This window comes from Psammomys obesus, unplaced genomic scaffold (assembly GCF_907164565.1).
Source record: "Psammomys obesus unplaced genomic scaffold, mPsaObe1.curated_primary_1811, whole genome shotgun sequence".
In the NCBI taxonomy this organism is placed as follows: Eukaryota; Metazoa; Chordata; class Mammalia; order Rodentia; family Muridae; genus Psammomys; species Psammomys obesus.
In genome coordinates, this window is record NW_026596079.1 from 18455287 (window position 1) to 18480151 (window position 24865).

The 24865-nt window shown below is 46.3% G+C and overlaps 1 protein-coding gene across 1 annotated transcript in view; it reads left to right on the plus strand.

Moving 5' to 3' along the window:
* The window catches only part of Anxa13 (annexin A13), a 50404-nt gene extending 27751 nt beyond the window's left edge, over nucleotides 1-22653 (plus strand). Inside the window, exons 3-11 of the mRNA XM_055626596.1 lie at nucleotides 1991-2085; nucleotides 4400-4570; nucleotides 8365-8398; nucleotides 8499-8578; nucleotides 10380-10448; nucleotides 11441-11542; nucleotides 15984-16059; nucleotides 19294-19406; nucleotides 22138-22653. Of these exons, the coding sequence (XP_055482571.1) occupies nucleotides 1991-2085; nucleotides 4400-4570; nucleotides 8365-8398; nucleotides 8499-8578; nucleotides 10380-10448; nucleotides 11441-11542; nucleotides 15984-16059; nucleotides 19294-19406; nucleotides 22138-22257 (860 nt within the window). The 3' untranslated portion in view covers nucleotides 22258-22653. The remainder of the gene's footprint in view (nucleotides 1-1990; nucleotides 2086-4399; nucleotides 4571-8364; nucleotides 8399-8498; nucleotides 8579-10379; nucleotides 10449-11440; nucleotides 11543-15983; nucleotides 16060-19293; nucleotides 19407-22137) is intronic.
* Nucleotides 22654-24865: the final 2212 nt, after the last annotated feature.

Below are 24865 nucleotides of genomic sequence, written 5' to 3' on the forward strand. Positions count from 1 at the left end.
CTGACAGGGTACATTCTATGATATTTAAAGAAAAATGAAATCTTTTCTGAGGGGAGATTTCCGGCACCCAGGCATTTAAAACATTAGTCACAAAAGCACCGCAGAATAAGCAAGCAGATACACATCCCCCGGGTGAAAGCCCTGGAGGAAAGAAGAGATAGGACCTGAATAACAGTGCTGGACCCAACCCAGGAAGCGGCAGGCAATTAACCCTGCAATTTCTGCAGGTGAGCTCATCCGAGGATGTTTCTCTTCCTCTAGCTGGACTCACAGAGCTAAAATCCTCCCAGAACTAGAGGGGGAAACAATCCCTGAGATGAGGCAGGGACCAAGGGCACAACACTGGCATTTATAGCGCTTGCTGCCTGTGTTATGCGGTTTGTTGCTGTATGCACCATGGCCCCCTCTTTGGACTCTCTCTTTTCATTCTCACATGCCCTTGAACTACCTGATCCCAGCTACTGGGTGAGAAACTACAGGTGTCAAAGTAGTACTCTGGCACACAAACACACACACTCACACACAAACACACATGGAAGTTTATGAATAGGATCTACATTCTGTAAATTAGGGCTTCAATCTTATCCATTCAGTTATACGTACCCAGAAGAAAAGGAACAAGCCATATCCTTTATTAGGTTTTTAAAAATAACTTTATTGAGATTTAATTCACATACCATATAACTCACTTATTAAAAATATACAGTTCAGTGTTCACTATAGCCACAGATATATGCAGCCCTGCCATAGTTCATTGATTTCAGATGAGACTGGGCATATTCAATATGGTGCAGCCCTAGACAGCTGGTAGTCTTTAGAATTCTTTTATCTTCTCACTCCTGTGCATCCACAAGCCCTAACCCACTTTCTGCCTCTATGGAATCCCTTATTCTCTATTTTTATATGAATAAAATAATTCAATATTCGGTCTTTTGTGATTGGCTCCTTTTACTTAGAATAACATTTTCAAGGTTCATTCATATTCTTGTGACTCACTAGTATATGGATACCCCATATTTTGTTTAGCCATTTGTCATTTTGAGTGGTTTCTACCTTTGGCTGGTTTTAGCCAGTGTTGAGGGTTGGTCTGATGCTTATCTTTTGATGCTAATTACTGGCTCTCAAGATCTGGTTACCTTGCCTGGATTCACCTAAACCTACCTGATTGGCTGATTAAACAGCCTATACCTGGGCAGGGGAGGATGAGGTAGGTGTGGCTAAGGTTCCTGGGCTTTCGAGGACAGGAGAATCATGGAAGACAGACAGGTGAAAAGAAAGGAAGAAGGAGGACGCCAGGATGGGTTAGCATGGAGAAGAAACCAGGTGGGCAAGGAGGAAGGACTCCAATAATAGCGTAGAAAGGCTCAAATAAAAAAAAAATAGAAGAAAGGGGTTCTAAGATTATGAGTGGAAGAAAGTCCAGATGAGGGTGGTTAAGGAGAATGGTATTGGATGGGGGCTGGGTGGTGGATGGTGAGGTTACTGAAATAGTGTAGACGGAATTATCTGTACAGCCCAAGGTGTTTTAAGGTGTTTAAGGTCTGTGTCTTATTGATGGTGATAGTGGGTTAAATAAATAATACCGCCATGATAATCATAGGACAAATAATAAATAACAATATTTAGCCCAACATCTTTTTTTTTTTTTTTAACTGCAACACCGGTGCTGCTCTGAAAGTTCATGCTCAGGTTCTGTGCGGCTTCTTTTTAGTTCCCCTAGGAATTAAGTTAGGGAAGAGGCCATATGCATTTCTCTCTCTATGAGTGCCTCTCACTGTCCCCCACCCAAGGTGAGGTCTCCATGGGTATTTGTCTGAGTGGCAAGAACATGGTTTTCAGCCCAAGACAGTAAAGCCATCAGGTCCATCTAGTCCCATTCTAGCCTCTGACCCCTTTTAAACCAGAGGCATGGCTCCCTCATGCCTGAATAACAACAACTCCATCGCGTTTCTTTATTCCTGTGACTTTGTTTCTGTCTCCTGCACTTCAGGCACGGATGAAGCAGCAATCATTGAAGTCTTATCCAGCAGGACATCGGAGGAGAGGCAACAGATAAAGCAGAAGTACAAGGCGAAGTATGGCAAGGTATGCAGGGCTGTGCCTCCGACACATACCCTGGGAGGGAGGACAGTTAATGCCAGAATACGGCTTAAGAAAAGGCAAAGACTAACGTTACTATGCCAATTTAATACTTATAAATCAATAGTCCCTAACTCATTGTTTTTCAATTGACTTCATTTTGATATTGCATTTGCTCATTTTTCATTCAATTTGGACTAATTTCACATAATAACTTATAGAGCAGATAGTGATTTGAAAACCAATTCTCACAAGTGGAGCTTCATACAGATATGTGTGTATCTGGCTGTCTTTGAAGCCCATATTTTTTTCATAGATCACTGGTACAGAAAACTTTTAAAAATTACTTCCTTTTTGGGGGATGAAAATAGAATTACATCATTTCCCCCTTCCCTTTCTTCCCTCCAAACTCTCCCATAACTATCATTGCTTTCTTGCAAATTCATGGCCTCGTTTTTCACTGTTGTTGAAACATACACACATATGCATGTGCACAGACATACATATATGTGTGCATATATGTTTATAAATATATTCCTAAATACTTAGTGCAACCATTCAGTCTGTAGAATGTTACTTGTGTATGTGTTTTCAGGGCTGACTATTTGGTATTGGATAACCAACTGGTAGATTCTTCCCTGGGGAAGACTATTTCTCCCACTCCCAGCTTTTATCAGTTTCCTGTGGGGTTGAGGCTTACTTGAAATTACTTGAGGCTTAGCTGAACTTACGAGTTTCACTCATGCTAGCAAACCCTCTCTACCACTGAGCTGTGTCCCCACCCTTTTTTCTACTTTTATTTTGAGAAAGGATCTCCATGATTTGCCCAGGCTGACCTTAAATTTGAGATTGCCTCAATTCCCAATAGTGGGGGACCATAGCCCTGAGCCACTGGAGTTAATTACACAAGGTGAAAACCATTATGCTACATTCTCATTTGTATTGATAAAGGCTTCACAGTCATTTCTTTAGGCTCTGGTCTCCCCAGAGACAGAGTAAGGATGGCCACTCACTACCCTTCTTGGGTTTCAAACAGGATAATGCCAGCACAAACCAGTAAACAGATGTTACAACAGTCATGGCTGCTTCCGTTACAGACAGGAAAGACAGTGCTTATATGGTTTATATGTAAAAGCAATGTATCTACTGGGCTTTTTAAGAACTGTATATTTTCTTTCACGACTTAACACATACATCTTGAGTATAGCCAACCTAACTTCTACTTTTCCTGTACCATCCTCACACTTCCTCCTCCATATTTAACTTTTGTTGAAAAGTTAAGAAAAGAAAAGAAGAAAAAAACAGGACCCATACCCAAGGCTTCAGTAAGCAGGCCAACATCTACTCCCAGAAGACCAGTGCCAGCATGGAGTTGTTTACTTATATAACAAATGGTCAATGGCTGTGATGTTACACAGATTGTGTATGTGTGTGTTAATAATCAGGTTTGTCAATGTTATTTTTTGTGAAAACGAGTGAGTCTCCAGTTTGCCTGCATTGGGTTGCAGTGGAATTTCATCCATTTCTACATGCCTAACTCTAGCTAAGCATCCCCCCAACTTAATGTATTGCTAGCCCCCCAAAACAGAAGTCAGACACAAGATGTTGTAAACTCTTGTCCAAAACACAAGTAAATGTGGGCCTAGGGACTCGGCTAAAAAGTAAAGAGAAAATGTTCTAGCACAAAGTTCAGGAGACTTTCCTGTGCCAAGCATTCACTGATCTTCTGAGAGCTGAGACCACCAACAAGATGCGTAAAAATCTAGAGGAGGTCAAATGTTCAACTCCAAGTCCTCACATGAGAACAGCCATACCAAGGTACTGTGGCCAGTTTTCAGAGAAGCCAGCACACGGGTCCAGGTTTCCTGAGCCTGCTTCTTGGGCTCAGAAGCATATAAAATACCAAATTTGCTTTCACGCTCGTGGATCAAAAGATCGAACAGCTGGGAGTTCTCCGCAGTTCTAAACAACGCCAATATGACCTGAAAAAAACATGTCTAGGGACTCACACTGGATAGTTTTGAGAAAGGCCTGCCTTTTCAGGATATGGTGTTAGGTGAAGGGACAGTGAGGGACAGAGGCCTGATGTTACAGTCCCCTTTTAACACGGCACATCCCTTTATATAAAACCTGCCTTTTTCTCCCAAACCCAGTGCTCAGAGATCTCTCAGAGAAATAGCTAATTTGTGTTTTCTTAGAAAATTCTTTCCAGGGTGGAATAATAATATTCTTGCATACAATATGTTACCGTGAGTATTATTTGAGCATTGAAATGTGGACACTTCCAGCCACCATCCATTCTGCTCTGTGCTTCCTGTAGGATTTAGAGGAGGTGCTCAAGAGTGAACTGAGTGGAAACTTCGAGAAGACAGCCTTGGCCCTTCTGGACCGCCCCAATGAGTATGCGGCCAGGCAGCTGCAGAAAGCTATGAAGGGCATGGGCACCGATGAGGCAATGCTCATAGAGATCCTATGCACAAGAAGAAACGAGGTCAGTCACACTTGAGCCCTTGGTCCCAACCGCTGGGAGGACAGGTCATTCATGCATCAGAGATGGCTGAGCCCCACTGGAGGAGGCTAATCCCCTACATGGTATCCACGAATGGACAAGCTTCTGAACAGGAGCTTCCTGCTAACCTCACGCAGGAAGAACAGCTCTTTCAGTCCTCCAGAGGTCAATCTTCACGTCGCTGCCCCTGGCTTGACAGAAGAGCTAAGTCAGTCTAGGTTTTGTTTCTCTAACGAATACAATTTTCATACAGGAGGCAGAATTCTATTTTATCAGCTCCTGGTCTGCTGTGAATATCAATGAGTAGCAAGTATGTTTGAGTCACTGCCTCCCATGTGGCTGTTATCTAGCATAGAGCGGAAAGATTCAAAAGTGGACAACGGTGCTGGTACCAAGAATTCCAGGGAACAGTCCCCATGACCACTAGCATTTCCCTGAACAATTCTGTATTAGAAGTTTTTTGTTGATTTTCTTTGGGGCTTGGGCGTTTTGATGTTGCTGTTTGACCTCTTTCTTTCCTTCTTTCTTTTCCTTCCTTCCTTCCTTCCTTCCTTCCTTCCTTCCTTCCTTCCTTCCTTCCTTCCTTCCTTCCTTCCTTCCTTCCAGGCAGAGGTTCATGTAACCAAGACTGGCTTCAAATTCATTATGTAGCTAAGGGTGACCTTGAACTACTAATCCTCCTGCCTCTATCTCTGAGTGTTGGGATTATAGGCACACACTGCCAAAACCAGTTTTATGTGGTCCTGGAGATCAGACTGAGGTATTCATGCACATCAGACAAACACTCTACCAATTGAGGCACATCCTCAACCCTGATCCTGTGTCCTGTCATCAGGTCTCCCTGCTTAGCCCTTGAGAATGCACCACCATTTCAGAAGCTCCACATTTGCTAAGGTGCAGGCACAACCCAACTTGTCTTTGTTTCCCCAAGCCGGGAGGGCCGAGAGTAAGATCCACAGATCATTCTTACAGACCCGGACCCCTCCACAACCACCGGTCGGAGTGGAGAGGGGAGGCAAGAAGTGCTAGAAAAGCCCAACATTCTAAGGCTCCGGGGGTAGGGTGGGGTGAGGACGACAGAGACAGTGGGTAGAAGAGATAGCAAGGAAAATCTGAAGCGCCACCCTGCCACCATGCTTCCACAGAACGATGGTGCCCCTGGTGCTGGCCCCCTGCTTCCTCTGCTTGACCAAAACTCAGGCTCAGTCATGCCCCCACAGTGCCACCATGAACCAGACCACTGCAGCAATCTCCAGTCCTCTCAATCTCTAGGGTTAATAAAACCCCTCCACTTCTTTTTTCCTTTTTCAGTGCTGGGAACTGAACTCATACCAGGCAAATGCTCAACCAATGAGCCGAATCCCCAGCCTGTAGCCCTTCTATCTCAAGGCGATAGGGTAGAACCTCAGAGGAGAAGGAGCACAGACCCCATTTGAAGTCACTCCATTTTCTCCATTCATGCCCACCTTCCCAGAGATGCCAAGGGCCCTATAGTGGAGCATCCAATAAGAGCAAGCAGTACCTTAGCAGGATTCCTTTAAGATCCAAGCAACCAGCAAAGCTTTTCTTTCAAGTAAATAAACTTAGTGGGTTTAAAAAACAAAACAAAAAACACACACAGTGAGGGGGGGAAAGGCTGGGTTCAGACAGATTCCAGGGGTAGGTGAAAAAAAAAAAAAAAACCACAAAGGGGAGGAAAATGGGCCGCCCCTACCACCTGGCTGCCTTCCCTCCCCCATCACAGGCCACACCTGCTCCTCCCCGACTTTCCTTTAAACTTGCTTATGAGCAGTGGCACCGGGAAAAGCCTGTTCTTAATCACTGCTGGCTCAGCCGAAGGTTGAGACAGCTCTGAGGTGGGCGACCTGACACAGAGGATGTAAAAGTTCCTGCCAGGACTCATTCGAGAGGGCAACTTGCACTGCTGAGCCAGCAAGTTGTTCAGCGCGTAGGCAAACCGGAAACGACCTGATGCCGCCCCCCCCCCCCCCCCCCCCCCCGCGCCCTAACCCCACCCCGGGTGGCGCAACCGGGCACCCCCCCCCCCCCCCCCCCCCCCCCACCACCGTGGGAGGCTAGCTAAATCAACTGTGGCTTTAGAACGCGGCGCTTTCCATCCCTTCCAAAAACACATTTGATGGTCTAGGTTAGAAAAGGGCTGGCTCTCCGAGACAACGTGGAGTTAAAAATAAGCCACAAAGCAGTAAATGCTGTTCCCCACTGTCTAAAGGTAGGACGCACACAGAATAGTTCTAGACGCTCTTTGCCAAGATTCCTTTCCTGGGGGAGATGTAAACAATCTCTTCCCCTACGGTCCCCATGACAAACCAAGTACAGTTCCACAAAATTCACTCTGGGGAACCGGTGAGTTTATTGGGCTTGCTTAGAGGGCAGTCAGCGAGGGTTTACGGGCAGGAGTGTGGGGGGCCTTAAAGCAGTCACACTGGAAGGTCTATACCAGGCCTGGATGCCCCCCCCACCCCACCCATGGTTATGTAGATGCAGCTCCCTTCCCTAGCCCCGCTCAGCTGTGATGGCCTTTTTCAAGTGGGTGGTTGACCTTCGGCTTGGAGGATAAGTCAGCCTATGTATGGTATACAGGACACCAGTAGACACCTGTGAGATGCACACGGGGCATGAGGGAATGGGACTGGGTTACAAGATAGGGCAAAACATCAGCTATTAGCCCAGCTATGATACTTCTGCCTTTCTGTTTTCTTATTGACATGTCATTTTTGTAGCTATGTCCGGGCGAAATATTTTGATACATGTAAAGTGTCATGGTCAAGTCTGAATAACTGTTGAATCCCATTCACCTTAAATATTTGTCATGCCTTTATGGTGAGAGCCCTCAGGATCCTCTCTTCTAGCCACGCTGAAACACACAAGATATTCTTGTTTACTTCAATCGTCCTGCTGTGCATACTAGGACTCCTCACTGTAGAGCAGTTACTTTTCCATTGCTGTGATAAAATGCCATGGCTAAGAGCGACCCAGAGCAGGATGGGGCTATTGTGATTTATGGTTGTGGGATGGGGGTAGGGGTGGATAAAAGCCCATGATGGCCAGAAGGCATGGCAGCACAAACAGGAAGCTGAGAGGTCACGTCTTCAACTGCAAACTTGAAGCAGTATAGAGTGAGGCTGTAATCCTCAAACCCCCCTGCCAGTGACATAATCCCCCGCCCCCATCCTATAAAGCTGTACCTTCCCACAACCTCCACACATGGAACCAGCCACTGAGGACCAAGTTTTTAAATGCCTGAGTCGCGGGGGGACATTTCTCATCTGAACCACCACACTGTATCTCAGTACCACTGGCTCCTCCCCCACCTCTACTCTTTCCAGCCTTTTGTAACCACCATTCTACTTTCCATGACTATGAGGTTAACTTTTTGTTTATACTCCAGAAATGAGTGAGTTCACAGGGTTCATGACTTTCTGTCTAGATGATTTCATTCATTCAGGATCAACCATGTTGCCACAGATGACAGAATTTCTTTCTTTTTCTCAGTGAATAGTGTCCCATTGTATAAATATACTGTATTGTCTTCATTTGTCTGGTGACAGATCCCCAAACCTGGAGACTGTATGCGTACACTACTTACATGTTTGAAATGCTTACACAGAGAGAGCCATTGTACACTAGCACATGAGACAGTCATCTTAAGAGAAAGCCACAGAGGCCTCCTGCATCTGAAAATAGACTTCTGCCCCATCTCCCTATTTCCTATTGACTCCCAACTTAGACACTAATTGTTTCAATCACCTTCCTAGGAAATCGTCGCCATCAAAGAAGCTTACCAAAGGCGTAAGTAGCTTTTGTTCTGGTTTTGGATTGAGTATGTTGCTTTTGAAATACCACTAGGAACTTAGTCATCCACTTTCTTCCCCTTTCTCTTCCTCAAAAGTATTTGGCAAGAGTCTGGAATCTGATGTCAAAGATGATACAAGTGGAAACCTAAGAAAAATCCTGGTGTCCATGCTACAGGTAAGAAACGGCAGGCTTTGCCTGCTCCATGATCTTAGGAACGGATGCTTGACAGTGTGCTACGGTCACCAAAAACAGGGTAAAGGAGAGAAGTATATACTTAAAATACCAGAGAAGGGGTCAGGGGTGCAGCTCAGTTGGTAGATTGCTTATCTAGTATGGAGGAAGCCCTGAGTTCAATCCCCAGCACCATGTAAACTGGGAGTGATGGTTCACATTGGTGATCCCAGTACTTTAGAGGTAGAGACAGGAGGATAGGAAGTTCAAGGCTATCCTTGGCTACGTATCAAGTCTGAGGGTCACCTGAGCTATCCAAGCACATGTCTCAAAAATGAAACGTGAGAACAAACAAACAGTGTTAGGGAGAGCCAGGCAACCATTGCTCTGCCATCTCAGTAACTGGGAAACTATGACTCCTTCAGCACTCCAACCTACTGCTTCCAGGTTACAACCCCTTCAGCTGATTTCTGTCATTGAAACTCAGACCCCAGGGCAGCAGAGCCAGTGTGACACAACCCAGGAGCGAGAGCCATCTGATCCCAAGCAGACCTCTTTTCATACACAACCCAGCTCGCTTACAGGCTATAGCTAAAGTCTAGAACTGTGGGAACCACAAGATCTCAGACTGGAGAGTGGGTCTCCTAAGATCTGGCCCTCTGTGACATAGGTCCTAGGGCTCTGCACAGATGGCATCCAGTTCTCACTGACAGACACCTGTCCGTTCTCCCCAGTTCACTTCTCCCACTTGGGCACACTGACAGCAGAGGATATGAGTGTGTAGATTTCAGCCACAAAGGGAAGAGTCTTCTGTTTAACTGTCCCAAACATAACTCAATGCATCATGGCTCACTATCCATCAGTGTTCATGGGCCAAGGGTCCAGGCATCTGTTAGCTAAGTCCTTCACGAAGCCTCTCACCAGGGTGAAACAAACTTGTCTGTATGTCAGCCACCCAAGGCTCAAGGAGAATTCATTTCCTTGGGGCCCTCTGCCTGATGTGACTGTTTTCTTGCTAGCTGTTACCCAGAGACCATTAGGAGTCCCCAGGGCTTTCTCCATATCCCTACTGCATGCCCCTCCACCCTTGCCACCACCAGGACAGCTTATAGTCAGGCTGCCTGCTGTCTCCAAGGCCAGCAGCAAGAGTTCCTCCAGGACTTCCACTTCTGATCTCTAAGAACTCTCATCTGATTGGGCCAGGGGCCACCCAGGATAGTTTCCCTTTAGATTTCATTTGCCTGATTAGAGGCCTGGATTACATCTGCAAAACTCCCCAATGCCATCTGACATGATATCATTGTGAGGCCTCACCCAAGAAAAGGGGGTTATACCAGGGACCTGGTCACAGGGTCATTTCAGCACTCTGCCACCCACCCAGGGCTTTCCTTAGGCTCCCATAGTCTTCCACAACCAACTTTCAAAGTTCTCTGGTATTGGCCACTGAATAGTGACATTTTGTATTTGAGGAAGAATACTTGCTTCCTAGTGAATTCCAGGTTTCTATTAGCTCTCACTGAAGACTGTGGATTTGATGAGTGACAACTGTGGGGTGGAAGAGGGAGCATGAATCACAGAAATTACACTGTTTTCAGTCTTTCCCAAAAGATGGCAGCAAAGAGCAGGCCTTGCCACTCTGCCAGGCTGAGCTGCGCTTCAGCCACACACACACACAACCCCCCCACAAACACATGCCCCTTCCACTGACCCTTTTCCCCAGTCATCCCTGTATCACAGGGCTCATTCAGCTTTTCTGTGACCAATCAGGTACTTGAGTTAATGGCAATACGGTCAATCTTTGTAGGCCACTCGTGATGCAGAAGATACTGTGGACAAAGACCTGGCTGGTCGGGATGCCAAAGATTTGTATGATGTAAGTGTTTCGTGCGCCTGGCTCCACACATTCTTTTGGTTTCTGACTTACTAACATTGCGCTAACAAGCATTTCTTTGTTTCATGCAACTGAGAGTTACTTTGGAATGAAATACGTCCTTTGATAAATAAACACGTGCTACAGTCTGCATAGATCATATTATAAAGCCTTTGTTCCCATTCTTAGACTCTGGGGTTAGCCACCTCAGATCCATGTTGGATCACAGGATGGTATAAATAATAATACAGGCAGACACGGCACATATACTGTGGGCTAGGAGCTCTAAGTGCTCCATATACCCACTTGACTTCTAATGCATGCGTGTTTGTACGTCTCTGTAAGCGAGGCCCATTCATGGTCTTACGGGTTCTCTCGGCCCTTGCCTTCTTAAAGGGAAAAAAAAATTAAGCTGAAAGGCAGAGATAGTTTAAACAGACGTTTATTAGCAAGGAAAAACGCTTCAAAGAGAGATTGGAATGGGATTCCAAATAAGAGTGCCCCCTCCTCAAATACCCCAAGTGGAGTCTATATTATAGGTTTTAGGGTGTTTGTGCATATTCATGAGGTGGGTGGCAGAAGCAGAGTAAGGTGACCCCTTGTCTCTCATGGTGGACCAGATCTCTATTTGAGGATATTTCCTCCCACGAACCTCTAGAAAAGCCCACAAGGTAAAGAGTCAAAACCGCAATGGAAGTGAGATTGTAATAACATCAGGGGCTTTTGAGGATACGGGCCTTTACTTGGTGTTCGTGTGCAGAGTAGGGAAGGTTCCCTCTCACTGGTTTCTGATATACTGGGAGCAACCTCACTATAGACTCAAGGACATTTAACCACAAAGGGACATTCTGGCGGTCAGAAGACATAGCTACCATGACAGTTGTAGTTTCGTACATTGCAGTGTATCTAACTTCTTGCCTACCAATGTCAACAGCAGTTGTGTTCGGTCTTTTTGGTATGAGCTCTTTTCACGGTGTTTGCACTTGGCCCCTAAGGCAGGCGAAGGGCGCTGGGGTACCGATGAGCTTGCCTTCACTGAAGTCCTGACCAAGAGGAGCTACAAGCAGTTGCGTGCCACCTTTGAAGCCTATCAGATTGTAAGTTGTGAAGCCCAGAGGCTCGAGGGCTCCTTCTGACAGCACCCTGAGCTGTTTCTAATGGAAACCGAGATCTGGGATGTGGAACTGAGTTTTGAGGACGGGATTTACATCAGTGGTTCTCAATGTCAGGAAAAGGGAGGCCGAGGACACACAGACACACAGACACACACACACACACACACACATACACACACACACACACACATACACACACACACACACAGAACAGCCTGATTGTGCAGATCTGACCATCCTCAAATGCAGGACTGAGGCTGGGACGCTCCTGGTTACAGCACAGCTAGGGTAGCAAAGAAGTGTCATGTTTAGGAGCAAAGATGGACACACAGAGGGTCCAGGGGCAAATCCTGGATGTACTGATGGTGAATGAGTACCCTCCTCCTCTTTCTGTGAGCCAGACACCAGGGCATCATTACCTCTCAGACAGTCATCGTAGGCGTGAGGTCAGGGGCAGGCTCAGAATGCCATCCGGCATGTGGCAAGCATACTCGTGTTTTTTGCTTTTGCTTTTATGATTGCGATTTACCGTCTTACAGGACAGGTGTGCTATGCCTCAGAGAAAGGCTCCTGAGGAAAACGCATAAATTATGTTTCTAGTCTCACGACCGCCGTGAGGCAACAAAATGAGCTGGCTATTTCAAGGTACTTCGTGATAAGTCCCTTTCTGAGAGAAAATCATTAATCTGCAAAAAAGCCTACAGGGAGTTTCGGATTTCTTTTTGTCTTCTGTTTTGTTTTTTTGGAGAATGCTTTTACCTCTTCAAAACATTTCTAGGCCCAGTCCTTGATTTCAGTTTCACAACAATATCCTAACTATCATGTGGGCTGAACAGCTGTTTTATGGTGGCCCTCAACTGCAGGACAAGGCCAGTCTGCAGAGTAAGGAGCCACCTGTAACTTATCAGGACCACACAGCAGGACCACAGTAGCAGAAGGGGACGAGAGCGCCAGGACTCGCCAGTTGAGTTCCTACCTCAGCTGGGGCTGGCTGCGCCTCACTCAAAATAGCCTCTCATGTGTGCTGCCAGCAGATGAAAAGACAAAGCCTGGGAACTGTATCCTTACTGTACGCAAGTCTTAAGGGCCCTGCTTTCAAACCGTGCCCAATGTCATGATCAAAGGCAGCTGCCCCCAGCCTCTTCATTCTCCACGCCTGAAGCCCGTGGCCGCTGACCTGGAGGACTTATCTGTGATCTACGTTCTCTTTCCATGTCACGAGGGCCACCAATGGTGTTCTGAGGATGGTTGACATCAGTGATCACTACAGAAACACACACACACAGACACACACACACACACACACACACACACACACTTCATGAACTAGTGGCTACCTCAGTAAAGTAGTGAAAACAAGCTACAAGGATCTAGGCCATTATGGCAAAGTTTGTCTCTGAACAGCAGCATCATAGTCACTTGAGAACCCATCAAAATAAACATTCTCAGTCCTCTCCTTGGCCCTGCTGGACCACCTTTCCTCAGGTTGAGGTCTTGATTCTGGTGTGTGATAAAGTTTGAGAAGTCAGCTCCAGGCTTAACCTTGGACAGGTTGCTGGGGCTCTGTGCCTTGGTTTCCCCCGCTGTAACAGAGGGTTAATAACATCTACAGAACTAGGTCTCATTAGGTAGGATGAGCAAGGATCCCATGAAGGAACCAAAGCAAGCAGTCAGCATGTGGCCTGTGGAGGGGTTCGATTACCCCAGCAACTGTTTCCCTCAGGGGCAACGGACAAGTTAGGGAAGCATGTGATTTCAGGATCATTCATAGGAAAGAGGCTCTAAATCAGCTCCCAGAGCATTTCCGGGCTGCTGCTGATCTGTACTGTTAGTTTTTTTTAAGAGCTGACCCTGCTCTTAGAGACCGGCCTCCCCCTGCCCCCCCTCCCCGTCAGGTTTTCACAGTCACTGGCCAACAGCACAAAGACTCCAGTGTGGCATCACTGGAGTGTTGTGTGTTGCGCCATCCTGGAACAGAGGTGAATTTCATTTTTGGCACTACGCCTCAGGGGGTTGCCCTTTCTATGGCCCCTCTAAGTCCAAGTCTTAAGTTCTGACTCACCCCAGATCAACTCCAGATCAGGCAACAGAACCTCAAACTGCCACATCACGAAAAATGATCATGGTCCTGATTTTATTAAGCACAAAAGACTGACACAGTTATGGGGCCAAAGTGAGTTCTGCAAGTGGGGATCAGCGAGAACAGCACAAGCACATACCCACAGCCACCTCCACATCATGGGCACCACTGCCCAGCATCAGGAACAGCATGGCATATATATCTCCCTAAGTCCCTGCAAGGGGCTTGGCCCTTTCACTGCTGGCATGCTGTCAATTTGGGGGAATAGTGCCCTGTTCTTCCTGTAAGCTCCGCTCAGGCGCTGTAGCACATTTATCTGGTCTCTGATATTAGTTTGGCCCAAAGATCACCTTGAGAACCAGGTATTTCAAGAGCTGAAATGAAGAGTTTGCGAAGGAGGGTCCCGATAGCACAGTCCAGCTCACTGTCTTCAGACTGTGTTCATGGAGTCCATGCTGACCCCTAGGCAGCTGGGGTGAGGCAGAAAGAGAGAAGACATTTATATGAATATCTCCCCCTAGAGGTACATAAGGAAGATCCCCCTAGACAACAGAGCATGGTATCTATGCTTAGAGGCAGGTACGGAGCCCACCTCCTGCTCCTCAGAAACACACTTGTCCATTTTTTGTCTGCTTTGGAGGCTGAGAATCACAGAAAATTGAAAGCCACTGTTCTGGCTCAGTCCTAACAATACAAACAAAAAGTAGTTTAATGGGGGGGAGGGTTCCTGTCTTGTATTACTATTATTATTATTATTATTATTATTATTATTATTATTATTATTATTGGTTGGCTCTTTTTTTTCTTTTTCTTTTTTTTAAACCCAGACCTGTGTGAACAAAACATCCTCATGAAATACAATCTCAATCTGCACAACAAAGAGCCCAGGTTCTGGGGAAGTGATACCCATCCCTTCCAAAGCACTGACTCCCACATCAAACCCCAGAAAGGTGGCTGCAGCTCAGGAAGGGGGAGCATGAAAGCTCTTGTTTCCTTGGGATCTGGTGTCCTCCGGCACAAAAGACTTCCAGACATGTGAATGGAGAGAAGGACCTTTGTCATTCCCCTCACCCCTGGCGTGCGCGCGCGCACACACACACACACACACACACACACACACACACACATTGTCCTTACACCACAAAGAATGTTTGTTTGCCTTTGTTTTTCTGATAAAAGCCCCAAACTCTGCTAGTATGTACTCAAATGTCTCAATTATTTTGAGGATCAATTATGTCCTGTCCTCAAAGACAATTTCTAAGAAAGACAAAACCCTCAAAGCCAGCACCTCCTTTCTCTCTATTTGCCTTCCCTGAGCTTGGTCCCAGAACTGTTTGTGTTAAGGGTAGGCATAATTTACTTTAACTTTAGTTTCTGTAAATATTTGGAAAGAAACCTAATGTATAATACTGTGCCAAGCGACGTGAGCCGTGGTGAATGTATGAGACCATTAGCAGTCACCCAGCATTAAAGGGAAGTGACATTTTGATGTGGTCAGGCCCTGGCTTCCAGCCATTGAACCCCCACTCTTTCATGAAGCGTTAGAACAAGTTTCATCATGAACTGCACAGCCCCTCCTCACTTTACCCAAACTGTAAGTGATTGAGTCTTCAGTCCCAACACAGGTGAGAAGAGGGAGATCCAGGCCAGAGTTCCAGCCACAGCCTCCCAAGAACTTGCAATGGAGAAGGCGGAAAACATTTTGGAAACTAAGATGCTATATAATATAAAGTATTATTGCAGGCTGGGGATATGGCTCAGTAGGTGAGGGTGCTTGATGAGTGAGCATGAGAACCGACATTTGAGTTTCATACCCATGCAAAAAGCCACCAAGACTGGCCACAGGTGCCTGTCACCTCAGAGCTATGGCAGGGGAACCAGTCCTCCTCCACTGGCCTCTCTATACACACTATCTGTGAATAGGTGTACTCTCTTTCTCTCTCTCTCTCTCTCTCTCTCTCTCTCTCTCTCTCTCTCCTCACCCTCCCCTCTCTCTCTTTCACACACACACATACACACACACACACACACACAGTACATATACAAGCAAAAAATATTGTTGTGGTATATATCCATCATCCCTCCCCTTCCTAATTTTACAAATGAGAAAATGGAAGCTAAAGAAATGGCATTGACTTGGGTCAACTTGGTCAACTCCTCAGCAGTGAGAATTCCCTCTTGAATGGGGGTAGTGGGACAACCATCCCACCTCGAAATGCAAGAGGCAGGAGAGGTTGTGCCCTTAGGGTCACAGCACTAAATCTAGCACCATTTCTGAAGGAAGCTGAAGGCTAACTGCAAACCCTGCAGTAATCACTGGGCTTTGTCTGTCTCTCTCTCCAGCTCATTGGCAAAGATATGGAAGAAGCCATTGAAGAAGAGACATCAGGAGACTTGAAGAAGGCCTATTTAACTTTAGGTAAAGCAAAACTTGGAGAGTGCTGCCCCAGGGTGGGATATGAGGGTCTCCTGACTGGAGTCATTTCGGAAGCACCACATCTAAGCAGCAATGGGCAAGGCAGAAGGTAGACACGATGCAGCTTTTGTTCTCCAGGGAGCCTGAGGGTGGGGGTGTCCGAAGTGAAGCAAGGAGGCAAGTCTCTGCACTCTGTTAATGACTGCACACCAACCAGTCACTGGGACAGGCTGTACCCCAGGACCATTTGCAACACTGAGCTCTCTCACTTGGGAGGTGACTTCTGAAAAGGAAACCCACTGTTAGCAGTCAGCAAGGAACCCTGCCACTGAGTGCCTGATCCTAAAGCGAGCATATAAGTGAGGTCTGTCAAAGTGTCTCCTGTGATAGCACTAAGGATATGAAAAGTCCCTGAAACCCTCTGTCCAAAGCCTGGGACTCTTATCTAAGCACAGGTAGCAGCATGTGGTTTATATGACACACACTGAAACGCACCCACAGTTAGGACCTATCAACAAGTTTCTGCAAGTGCCTGATGGCCAGGGGGTTTCCTTTTCCACTGGATTCCCTTCAGTGTTCCCAAAGAATGCGGTCTGTTTAGAAACAGAGGGGAGGGATGCTAGATCTTGGCCATCCCCAGGACCTTCTCTTCAGGTGTTGCCCAAAAGCAGGAAATAGCAGAGAGATGGGCATGGGGCCATGTCTGGCATGCTCCCTTTCCCTTTCTGCAAGTCCTGGAATGAAGGCATTGTCCATTGTCCACATTGCTATGGTAGGGAGTCCAGGAAGCCATCGCAAGTAGCACAGGAATGGAGAGACGTGTCCCCCAGAAAAAGAACCAAACAAACAGCTCTGGAACCTAAAAAATGTACTCCCATGCCAAACTCCTTTGTGGAGTTCTGAGGATGTTTTGTACTCATAGTTTCATTCTAAACAATATCAGCAGTTGACCTTTTTTTTCCTATCTATTTTCATTTTACATTCAAAGTAGCAGAGATCAAATAGCTGTATGGACTCTAAACGTTACCCACACCCCACAACCCACACTGAGCCCTGTGTGGACAGCTGTCCTCTGGGCTTCACAAAGGATCTACCCAATGACGTGTTCTGAGGGTCCAGAGCTTTCCTTTTATCGTGACGTGAGAACCAAGAAAACCCCAGAGCACAGTCCAAAGATACCAGCGGCACCATTTGGTGACAGTGTCTGCCTCCTGGCACCTGCCTAGCCTAGAGTTCTCAGTGTGGGATCAGAGGCCTAGAAGACCCAGTTCTTACTTATAAGAAGCTGAACATCCACAAAGAACACACACACTAAAGACAGGAAACAGTAAGAATGGTAAAGAGGAAGGAAAAAGCCACCCCCTGGAATTGGGACCTGTGAGCCACAGGAGCTGATGGGCTCAAGGTTCCAAAAGTAAAGAAAAAACCGTGAGGGTCAGCCTCAAGAAGACATGGCTTCCCAGGTGTTCTCTAGACACCACCAACTCTACTCCACTTGCCTTGCAAAGACATCACTTAACCACTTCGATCTACAGGGGCTTAGATCACGTGATCGCTACTGTGAACATTTTTTCAATGGGGCCCATGAGCCACCTTCCTCAAAAATCTCCTATTAGGAAGGTTTCCTGGGCCAGCCCCAGGCTCACCACAGAGAAAGAGGTGGGACTGGGCCTGTCGAAAACACCTGGTGATGCTTTTGTGCTCAGTAAAGCTTGCAGAGCCCCAGTCCTTGAAGGCAAGAGGATCAAGGTAGGGTGCGCCACAGCTGATGTTGCTTCTGCTCAACATAAACAGTTTTACTGCAGATATCCCCCAGCTGGCCTGGTCTAACCTTTTGAGGGATTCCTGCTACGTGCTCCTAACAGAGAGGTGGCCTTTGGACATCCATTGGTGCTGTGTGGCGCAGGAAAACTTTGTGGGTGCCAGCAGCTCAAAGGGTGTGGAGACACCAGTGAGTCTCAAGCATGCACTTGTCAAAGTAGCACGGGGTTTCCTACGCACCTCAAATCAGGAATTTGGGCACACAGACACCAGACACCTAGCCCTCAAGTTTTCCACTAAACTTGGGAGGCTACTGTATGGCCTGAGAGAAAAAAAAAGGAGATTGGCTCCTGACCTAGGTTCTGCTCCTCTCCCTTGCTCAGAAACATCAACCCCACAGATAGTGACCGAGGGTATGAAGCCCCTGCTCCCAGAACAGACAAAAGTTCACATTGCACACTTATATTGACTTCATTACTATTATTAACATTGAAAATTTGCTGTGATTCTAGCACTCCCCACCTGAGGCAAGAGGATTGCTTCAGTTTGAGGGTAGCCTGGGCTATAGAGTGAAACCCTATCTCAAAACAAAGCCCCAATTTAAAAAACCAAAACCAAAACCAAAATACCGGTAAGCTTTCTAGAAATTTTTTTTCTAGAAAAATGTCAACAACCTCAAGAGTAAATGGTTCATTCCTCTTAAGCACTTGTAGTAGTAGGGGCCTAGGAACCTGTGAGGAGGGGCAGGAAATGCAAGCCTTCCCTCCCGGGGTAGAGGTGCACCCAGTTGCCTGGTTGATGAGCAAACACTAAGCCTCATCAGTTTATAAACAGGCAGGCAGAGGGACGGACAGAAAGGAGCTCACAGCACCAACGCAGAAAGGGGACCGGTAGTGGGAGGGGCAAACATCTTTGTCTCACGTACCAAATGAAGGATGCGAGGATCCGCGGATGGTAAAACAGAAGACACCCAAACAGTTGCTGTAAGGAAAACAAAGGGTGTGTGGCTTGCTGAACGCAAGAAAGCAGGATGTGGTGCAGCCGAGCAAACCTTCTGGACATGAGGTTCTCTCACGGAAGGCTGCTGACCAAGCTGCGTTCCCACAGAGCCCCAATCGAGCCCAGAGGTTCCACCGTGTAGCACCAGCTATGTCCATGAGTGAGACTCCAGACCTCCACAGTATGAGCGTGAGGAGGGCCCATGCTCCTTCCCCAGGGCTTACAGAGAATAGAGGCCATTCTCCTCATTCTGCAGTGATTTTGACTCAGCTCTAGCTGAAGAGCCCTGCTCTGCTGACCCAGGGAACCTTCTAGATATCATTTCACAACAGTAAAGAGTCATATCCTTCCAAAACGCTTCCCGTCGAGTCCAGAAGTCCCGTGGGGGAGAGGGGACACTCTGTGCCTATGCAGGATCTCCGTGCTGTTCACCAAACCACGAGAACATTTCACATCCTCCTTTCCCCTCCCTCCCAGTGAGATGTGCCCGGGACCTCGAGGGCTATTTTGCTGACCTACTGTACAAGTCCATGAAGGGTGTGGGGACAGACGAGGAGACGTTAATTCGCATCATTGTGACCAGGGCTGAGGTAAGACACTTGACTCCAGAAAAAGGGCTTCAAGGTCTTTTTCCCCAACTGATGTCATTGGCTGTTGTTGTTGTTGTTATTATTATTATTATTATTATTATTATACTATTTCTCTAGAATGTAAGACAAAGACAGCCCTTCCCTTCCCAGAATATGCAGAACACATTGGACTCTGCTTCGGTCTTCTCCTTTTTATTAAAATACAATACCGAGAGCTGCTTCTATTTCTGTCATCTGTGGCTCCAGAGAGCTGGTGGCACTCTGCAAAGAGGAACTGGTGGAGCTGTTCCAAGGTAGCACAGCTACACTCAGCTCTATTTTAAGGAAGACAAACCAGAGACATGAAAAGGGGTCACCCTGCAACAAGGCAGAGACAATACACAAATAATTTCCTCACTCTCTTATTGAAGGAAGCATACCTTACATGTTTTTTTCAGAAAAACAAAACAAATAACACCAGCCCCCCATGCACACACACACAAAAAAAAATCAACAAAACAGTTTCTTGGGAGTTTTTTCAATACTGACCCTCTCAACAAGCCATGTTAGACACACTTTTGTCTAATTATCATTGCTCCCCATCTGTTTAACAGAACAGATAATACTGAATATGTTTATGCACTACACGAATAATAATGCTTCATATATAAAAATGTGGAGCTTCTTTTGTTCCTGAGGACCAGCTTGCACCCCATCTCAGAGAAGAATGTGAGTGTTAGGGAGAGGAGGGAAGGAGTGGCCAAAACCTTGGAAGCAACCACCAAGCTTTACAAAGAACGCCTTGGGCTGTCAGGCCACAGTCAGAAGGGGATGTGAAATAAAAGGGATTGAGGCAAGCATGTTACTGCAGTGGCAGAAGCCTTGGAGAATGAAGGGAGCTAAGCAGCAAAAAACCACAGACATCTTTAAAAAAAAAAAAAAAAAAAAAAAGTTCGGTAGAGAGGGAGAGGTATCAACCCAAATTCTGACCCATGCCTTTCGACAAACACTTAACATCTGACGTTGTTTTTAAATATAGCTTCACAGCAAGGCAGTTCTTTCGTTTTTATTTCTGTTCCTGGAATTTTTCCTCCTCCTCTCTGCCCCCTCCCCCTTGAGCAGCCTCTTTGCCCCTGGAGCTGGTATTCTCTCCTCTGTTCTGAGCCTCTCACCCTTCCTTCAGGGGCCTTGCCTTCTTTGTCTCTCCAGCTCTCAGCAACACAGCCTCTAGCTCCAGAGAGATCTCAAGAGGAGCAGGGTTCTATAGACCCCCCAAGAGAGACTGGATTCCACCAGAAGGCTTGTCAGCGTTCTGTGTTCACTTGGATATAGAACACAGGATGTTCAGTTCCATCTCAGAAGGGACCACATGTGAGTGGGGTTAATTTCCACATGTGGTCAGTCTCTTTGGAGTGTTTCAAGCCCAGGCACATATATCTTTAAGGGATCCTCTAATCTTCCACATGCACCAGGACAAAATGCCAGCTCCCCCAATCCTGAACTCCATGATCCCGCCCCTCCCCCAGGACTGGCATCCAGCAAGGCAGTGGACACACAAGCAAGGCAGCAGGCGTACTCACAGCATCTTCCCTCCAGGAGTCTCTGGCTTGAGAGCAGCACTGGCTTCAAACAACTCCTCACGCCCCCACCCTCTCCTACCTTTCCTTCTCTCTCTCTTTCTCTCAGCATCGCCTCTCATTGATGCACAAAGAAGGGGAACCAGATGCTTGTCTATGATGTCTAGGCCTGGTGGGTAAGGCAGAGTTCAAACCAAAACCAAAACACAGCAAGCAAAACATTGTTTCTTTGTAAGACTTGTTTAGTCCTGTCTGAAATTACCCCCGCCCCAGCTCTCCACTTTATAGCTGAAAGAATCTGAAACAGAACAATGTTTTGACTGTTTTCTTCTTGCTCTTCCTTCAGCCCCTGGCTTCTTAAGCTTTCTATGAATTAGCCCCTACATAAGTTCTACAAATGGTGACAAGTTTGAAATGTGTTAACTGGAACTATTATCCTTCCTGATGCGCTACAAGGAAGCAATCCATCATTTCTTCTTTTTTATTATTATTTATTTAATGTGTGTGGGTGTTTTGCCTGTATGTATGTCCCTGCAACACGTGTGCCTGGTATCCAGGAAGGCCAGAGAAAGTATTAGATACCTCAGAACTGGAATTATAGGTGGCTGTGAGCTGCCGTGTGGGTGCTGGGAATCAAACCTGGGTCCTCTAGAAGGGCAGCCATTGTGTTGAATGGCTGAGCCATCCCTCCAGGCAGCAATGCTTTATTTAAAAGCTCCACCTAGAGAATCATCTCACCCTTTCACCAAATACTGTCAGACTGACTCGGAAAGCAAATGTGGCCACCACCTACCTGCTTGTGTACATGCTCTGCTCCCCAAGAATGACTCATTTTCAAATACCTATAAAACATTCAAAAGAAAAATACTTTGTAAAACATGAAAATATATGCAATTTAATTTTAACCTCCATAAATAAAATCTTAACAAACTATGTGTGTGCGTGGTGTGTGCGTGTGTGAGTGTGTACACACACATGAAGAAGACACTTGTACTTTTAGGGAGCTAAAGCAGGCTTTTCTTCTCTTATCCTCAAAGTGGAAACAATGCCCACCCAGCCCCAAAGGGCTGTTTAAAGACATAATAAATGAATACAGTGGCGTAGGAAAGTGTCTGCCATTTACAGCAAACACACCATCAATGCTGTCACCCATGCTGCTGTCATTGTTCCCGCAGGTGGACCTTCCTAGAATAAAAGCCAAGTTCCAGGAGAAGTATCAGAAGTCTCTCTCTGACATGGTTCGCTCAGACACCTCTGGAGACTTCCAGAAACTGTTGGTAGCTCTCTTGCACTGATCCAGGCCTGAGCAATGGCAGCGTGGGGAGAAGCCGCCTCATCAGGATTCTTCAACATAACAAATCAAATTTCCAAATGGGAGAACGCCTTCACCTGCTGGATCAACTGCTCATCAGCGTTGGTGCCCCTAGGCCAAGCTGTTGAAGTCAAAAGCAGCATCCTCCAAATGCTCCAGCAGTTCACCTTGAATGCTAGCTTGGCAAGAACCTAAAGTGCCTCCCAGCCTTCCTTGAGCATTTTGAGTGGATGCTTTCTAAGCACAAGTGAAATCAACAGCTGGTGGGGAGAAAAACCTGAACATTCATAATAAAATGTTTAGAAAATTATGTGCCTCCCAGATGTATATACCCAAAGCAGAGATTAAATGGCTAAAGCGTAGTAAAGGCAAGATTAAACAGTTTGTTCATTTCTCTTCTGTGTGTTCAGTTTCAAAGCCTTTCTGTTAATTACAGTTATGGTTTGTGCCTCCATCAGCTGCTTTTCCAAATTGGCTTGATGAACTTGGGTTCTTTCCTGGGAAATAGGGAACTCTTGAAATCCAAATGTACTGAGGGATTACAAACATTGATTAGCAATCACCAGGATTGGCAGTCAAGGCCAGCATCGAGGAAAGAGAGGATCTGCTTATGGAAATGTGACCAGATGTAAAAATCACTAACTGTTCCTGGTTCAGTGTGATTTTCTCGCTTCTCTAGACAAGTAGCTCACTTGAGTCTTTCTTCTGATCTTCAAATATAATGAGGCCAAGCAGAGTACCAATGGGAACATGGTCAATGCTCTGCCCTCCAGTGGATTGATTCTGCAATTAGAGAATCTCTGTTCCAAGATGCTGGTCTTGTAGCCGAATGGAGCCACTCAGAGACTGTGAGGATAACTTGGATACCTCGGGCAAGCTGTCCTAGCTATCCTGTCCTGGATGAGATCTGTGCCTGGCTCAGTACCACAATGTCATACTTAATCCATAACCCTATGAGGTTAGTATGACTTCCACTTATGAGTTGAAGAAACATTAAATAACCTGTCTAAAACCTTTTTGTAAGCAACAGAATTGGGCTTCATATGCCAAGCTGGATGACTACAGAAATCACACTACCGACCAAGTTTCTCAGAAAAATAACTTGAAGGACCTGTGTGAGAATGAGTCGGTAGCCATTCAGCGCTCATTTGTCTATCTTCCACTTACCATGGTGGGCTCCAGTGACACAAAAGTAAGTAGAACATGGGCGATTCTAATGCAGTGTCTTTCCGAGCCAGTATTGAAAGCAGATGTCTCCATTAGCACACAGGATGCTGTAGGTACACTAAGAATAGCAGATAGGCCAAAGCACAGAGAATAGGTATCTACGGAGTGCTCAGACAAACGGGGCATCTATGTCACACATCCTCCCTTCAAGGCTCAGAGAACATGCCAGACAGAGATATGGGAAGCTTGTAAGTGCCACTGATGCAAAACAGTGTCTTCCAAATACGACACAACACTGCACTCGGGAACTCATAGCAGGTGTAGCTGTCTGCGTACTATCTGCTCATGATCAAGGCCGTCGGTATTCCAGCACAGATGGGGCAGGAGAACGTGAGCTTCATCCCTGGCTGAGGATGCATCCCCAGCTGAGGTCTGGCCAAGAAGCATTAAGGGACAGATGTTTTGGTACATGGGTGTTAGGAAAAGAAGGACAGGCTGACAAGGCTACCGCAAGGTTGCTGCGTTTGTATTTTGAACCCCGGAGCAATGGATGTTCTCCCAAGGTTGGACTCTATCTCTTGAACACTGGCAGCCATAGGAGACGTCTACATAAGCAAAGTCATTTGGGTAGTGTTACAGCAAATAGTCCAAACATTCAGTGTAAAGATAGAGTTAGTCATAATATGGAATATCCGTTTAGTAGTTAGAAAATGGTGATCCACGAGTTAAGAAGTTCTGTCAACATTGGTTATCTACCTAACAGTCATTGTCAAAGTTGAACTTTCACACATAAAAAGTTATTTTTCAGGACCTAGTCTAGTAACACAACATACGAAATCTACTTCTCACAGAACAGAGGCAAAGCAATCAATGCTTGGGGTCTGAATTCTGCAAGAACAGAAAAACAAAAGAGTGGATTGAGAAAGAAAGCAGGTCAGAATGATTCATAGACAGAAGAGAGAGGTGTTTCATAGACCCAGTATGAAAAAGACAGAAAAGCAAGGCATTTGCTCAAAGTCACACAAAGGCAAAGTTAGGACTGGAATTCCACCCCCATTTTTCTGACCCTAATGCCTGTGTACCAGCTCATGGCTTACAATTGCTTTTGTCCGTGGCTTGGTTGAATGAGGCATCCAAATGTGTGTCGCTGTGACCACTGAATATTCACTCACCACCTATAAGCAGGACAGGTCTCTGTGTATCTGACTAAGTAAAAACTTGTATCTGCTCTGTCCTGGGGCTGCCCACACCCTAGCCTCTGGCACCCAGGCCACCTAAGGAGTTTTCTCTTTCTTCACACTCCTGCTCTACCTACACTCTGCCTCATTCTTGCTGTGTCCTCAGTTTTGGAGGAGAGGAGCTTCCTGGGCAAGTGGAGAGAGAGAAAGTAAAAGAAAGAAGAGAAGAGAGCAGCTCTGTCTTAA